Source organism: Zonotrichia albicollis, unplaced genomic scaffold (genome assembly GCF_047830755.1).
Source record: "Zonotrichia albicollis isolate bZonAlb1 unplaced genomic scaffold, bZonAlb1.hap1 Scaffold_254, whole genome shotgun sequence".
Lineage (NCBI taxonomy): Eukaryota > Metazoa > Chordata > Aves > Passeriformes > Passerellidae > Zonotrichia > Zonotrichia albicollis.
Window position 1 is genome coordinate 4,738,651 of NW_027428428.1, and position 4,890 is coordinate 4,743,540.

General features: G+C 55.5%; 1 protein-coding gene across 1 annotated transcript; it reads left to right on the forward strand.

Moving 5' to 3' along the window:
• Positions 1-261: 261 nt before the first annotated feature.
• Positions 262-1,194, forward strand: LOC141727809 (olfactory receptor 14C36-like). The gene has a single exon (XM_074534099.1). The coding sequence runs from the start codon at positions 262-264 to the stop codon at positions 1,192-1,194; it is 933 nt and encodes a 310-aa protein (XP_074390200.1).
• The last annotated feature ends 3,696 nt before the right edge of the window (positions 1,195-4,890 follow it).

Sequence of the window (4,890 nt, forward strand, 5' to 3'; positions counted from 1 at the left end):
AGTGCCAGAACTGGGAGGGGTCTGCAGGGCAGAGCTGAGCCCCCAGGGCTGGGCTGGGCTCTGGCAGCACTGGCAGGGCCCAGCATTGGGCACAGGGAAGCAGCTGCCTGCAGGGACAGCTCCAGGCAGCAGAACCCTGGGCAGGCAGTGGGGGAAACGTGCACGCAAGATGTGCTGGGATATTTAAAGTCCTCTCCAAACCCAACTATTACATGGTCACTTTTTTTACAGATCCCCATGCCAAGGCACCAAGGCACAGAAATGTCCAACAGCAGCTCCATCAGGCACTTCCTCCTGCTGGCATTGGCAGACACGCGGCAGCTGCAGCTCCTGCACTTCTGCCTCTTGCTGGGCATCTCCCTGGCTGCCCTCCTGGGCAACGGCCTCATCATCAGCGCCATAGCCTGCGGCCACCACCTGCACACGCCCATGTTCTTCTTTCTGCTCAACCTGGCCCTCACTGACCTGGGCTCCATCTGCACCACTGTCCCCAAAGCCATGCACAATTCCCTCTGGGACACCAGAACCATCTCCTACACTGGATGTGCAGCACAGGCCTTTCTGATTTTCTTCTTCCTTGGATCAGAGTTTTCCCTCCTGACCATCATGTGCTACGACCGCTACATGTCCATCTGCAAACCCCTGCACTACGGGACCCTCCTGGGCAGCAGAGCTTGTGCCCACATGGCAGCAGCTGCCTGGGCCAGTGCCTTTCTCTATTCACTACTGCACACAGCCAATACATTTTCCCTTCCCCTGTGCCATGGTAATGCCCTGGGCCAGTTCTTCTGTGAAATCCCCCAGATCCTCAAGCTCTCCTGCTCCAAATCCTACTTTAGGGAAGTTGGGCTCATTGTTGTTAGTGCTTGTTTAGGATTTGGATGTTTTGTGTTCATTGTTTTCTCCTATGTGCAGATCTTCAGGGCTGTGCTGAGGATCCCCTCTGAGCAGGGATGGCACAAAGCCTTTTCCACCTGCCTCCCTCACCTATTTGTGGTCTCCCTGTTCCTCAGCACTGCCACATTTGCTCACCTGAAGCCCCCCTCCATCTCCTCCCCATCTTTGGATCTTTCAGTTTCAGTTCTATACTCGGTGGTGCCTCCAGCCCTGAACCCCCTCATCTACAGCCTGAGGAACCAGGAGCTCAAGACTGCAATGAGGAGACTGATGACTGGATGCTTTCAGGAACATTAAACTGCTGGCAAAGTTCTGCAAATCAGTTGTAATCAAAGTCACCTGTCATACTTGGTTGGTTTAGATGTGGGGTATTTTTTCCCTTGTTTTTGTTTTTCATGCTATCTACAAAGAAATGTCATTGTTTGTGACGTTTCTCATTTTGTTTCTCTTCAACTTCCCTATGGCTACAGAGTGAGTACTCCTGGTGTATGTATAGAAACTAGAGGATCTCCCACCAGAGTTTTCTGCAGAGATGCCCTTTTGTTGCCTTCTCTGGAGCGGCAGCAGCAATGTCTGTGTGCAGAGCTGGGGCAGATCAGTGCTGGCCCAGTAGCTGTGCCCAGCAGCAGCAGCACTTGGCGTTGCCAGTGCTGCTGCCATGGCCCTGCCCCGCTGCCCTGGTGGCCCTGGTGTTGCTGCAGGGCCTGAGTGCTCTCGGGGCCGGGCACAGCCCTGGGGGTGGCAGTGCCGGGGCTGCAGCAGGAACAGGCCATGGGCACTGCTGGGGCAGCGCTGACGCCTCAGGCCAGGGCCTGGGGGCTCCAGGCTCCTTGCCCAGGCTCTCTCAAGAACACACCCCGGCCAATGCTCAGCACAGAAAAGCCCCGTGGGCAGCCCCAGGCTGGCCGTGGGCAGGCTGGGGGCAAACAGCATGGCTGGGGCTCTGCAAGGGCCCTGGGGCAGAGGGGAAGGAGCAGCAGAGCAGGGGCTGATCCATCCCCAGTGCGCTGCACAGCCCAGGGCAGCGTCCCAGAGCATCCTCATGGAGCTGCCAACAACATCCCCCCTCTGCAGCCCTGGCCTCTCCCCCAGCTCACACAGGTGCCCCATCCTTGCAGGCACAGACACGGCAGCACTGGCTCAGCAGCCCCTGTTTGCATTGCACAGAGCAGGGGGAGCACCCCCATGCTGTTGGTGTGGGGACATGAACCTGAGGGAGCACAAATGCCATCAGCCCCTGGGGCCAGCAAGGGCTGGGGGACACCAGGGAAACCACTCAGCTTTGTCCTGGCCTCTGCAGTCAGCCAGAAAGTTTGTTCCCATCAGCTGGGAGTTTCCTGTCCCACTGCGGACACTGTTGCTCAGAGCCAGGGCTGCCTGGCAGCCACTCCCAAACTACCCCGAGCATTTCCTTGGCTTCAGCTTTGCTTTCTTCCTCTTGCCTATTGCTGTCCCCTCCCCTTCAAACAGCCCACCCCTGCTTGCCCTTTCTCTCTGGCTCCACTCCCCATTGCAGTTCCTGACTTGCCACCATGGGAAGGTCCTTTGGGCAGCAGGATCATCCTACAAGTGCTGCAGGAATTGTCTGCAGGCTCCTGCAGTGCCTGGTGCTGCTCCCTTGCCAGAGGCACCCCAGGCCAGGGGGGCACATCTGGGCTGCTGTGTCTGGCTCTGGGGCTCCCTGTTCTGGGCAGTGAGGAGGAGCTGCAGAGGCTCTGCAGGACTGACAGGATGGGCTTTGGGGCTGGCAGGAGAAGCTGAGGGACCTGGGCTGCTGGAGCTTCTGAAGAGGAGGCCCAGGGCTCATCCTGCAACTGCTCCAAGGGTGGTTTCAGAGAATCACAGAATCAGCAAGGTTGGACAAACCTTGGAGATCATCAAGTCCAACCTGTGCCCTGACACCGCCTTGTCTACCTGAGCCTCCTCTTCTTCAGGATAAACAACCCCAGCTCCCTCAGCTGGTCCTCACAGTGCTTGTGTTCCAGACCCCTCCCCAGCCTTGTTGCCCTTCTCTGGACACGCTCCAGCCCCTCCATGTCCTTCCTAAACTGAGGGCCCAGAACTGGAAACAGCACTCAAGGTGCTGCTTAACCAGTGCCAGGCACAGAGGAAGATTCACTGTCCTGGTCCTCAGTTCAAATGTTCGCAGGGGTCCCAGGATGAGGGAAGTGATGAGAATACTGACTCCATGTTTCAGAAGGCTGATTTAATATTTTATGATATATATTATAATTAAATAAAACTATACTACAAGAATACAAAAAAGGATTTCACTGGAGGTTAGAAAGCAAAGGAATGGAATGATAAAATCTTGTAACTGAGCAGAGTACCAAAGCAGCTGGACCTGTAATTGGTCATCAAGTAGAAACATTTTCACCTGCTGGGTAAACAGTTCTCAGAATCACATTTCAAAGCAACAAAACATGGAGCAGCTGAAACATTACAGCTTCTCAAGAGAAAAGATCCTAGTGTGACAGTCTTGCTGGCCACACCATTCCTGATCCATAGGAGTGCCAGGGGTTGGATGAGGGAAATGGTGAGGAGAGGGTGGGGAAAAAGTCTGGTTGATTATCAGCCATGAAGGGTCTTGATCTTCTTATCTATTTAGACTGCATTAGAAGTTGCAGGGGGCAATATCAATTGGACATTGCTGATACCAAATTATAAACAGAAAAAAAAAACAGGAGAAAACAATTTTCTCTGCTTTTTTTCCAATATAGCAGATTCACTTTGAATAGACTTCTAAAAAATGTCTAATTACCCACAGAAGAACTGAAAACTTGAATTATTCCCATGGGCTTTTCTTATTTGAGTGTTTTGAACAAATGATTATGAGCCTTTTTCAGTGAATTTCTGAACTGAAGAGCTCAAGAAAGAAGAGGCCTCCGGAGTAGGAAAACTCATCAGCAACCTCCAAGTGGATGAAGGTCAATCCCCATCAAGAGCAGCAATGAACAGAAATAGGCACAGCTTTTGCCTTCCCCAGCTTTGACATGGGCCCTGGTCCTGGAGCAGGAGCAGCTCTTGAGGGTCCCAAGGCCGGGGTTCTTTTGCTGCCCTGGGCAGATGGGATGGCAGCAGGGGCTGCAGAGCTCTCAGCACCTCAGCCCGAGGGAAGCAGAGCAGCCAGGGAGCCTCCTTTGGCCTTGGCCAAGCACCTTCCCTCATGGCTGGGCTGAGTCCTGTGGCAGCTGCAGCTGCTGCTGTGCCCTTGCCAGGGGCTGAGCCCGTGGGCAGGGCCCAGAGCAGCCTGGCCTGAGCAGAGCTGTGGGGCCAGAGCCGGCTGGGCTGGGCTGGGGAGAGGCCCTTGGTGCTGCCCAGAGCTCAGGGCAGCTGGCAGAGCTTGCAGGGAGCTGGGCTGGGCTCCGAGAGCCTGGCCCAGAAACCATCAGTGCCCATCTCAGCCTGGCTGAGAGTGCAGGGGCAGGACTCAGGCCAGGCCTTGTGGGGCAGGGCCAGCGCCTGTGCAAGGCATTGCAAACAGGCAAGTGGCCCAGAGAGGAGGCTGCTCTGTGCCCTTGGTGGCATGGACAGAGCAGGGAGGGGGCCCAGGACATTTGTCAGCACCAGCCTCTGTGCCCAGCCCTTGGCAGCCCTGGCTGCTGAGCCCAGCTTTGACCTGGGCTGAGTTTGGCTGTGGCCCAGCTCCATCCTCCTGCGGGGCTCAGGGCCTGTTCCCAGCCATGGCCAGCCCTGGCTGCGTCTCTGCTGGCCCAGAGGCTGGCAGAGCCCGGGGCAGGGCTGTGTGTGCAGCCCCACAGGTGCCACAGGCTCTGCAGGACAGAGGCTGCCCAGTAGGGAGGCCATGGGGCACACCTCAGGGCACAAGTGGCACTGCCTGTCATGGGCACACAGCTGATGTCTGCCTGGAAAGGGGCACAGGTTTTAACACCATTGGTTTCATAATATACAAGCGTATTTTTATTATCTTGGTCATTTAAATACTTTTAAGAAATGGCAAATTTTTCCTGCCAGGAACAGGAATTTCCTGGA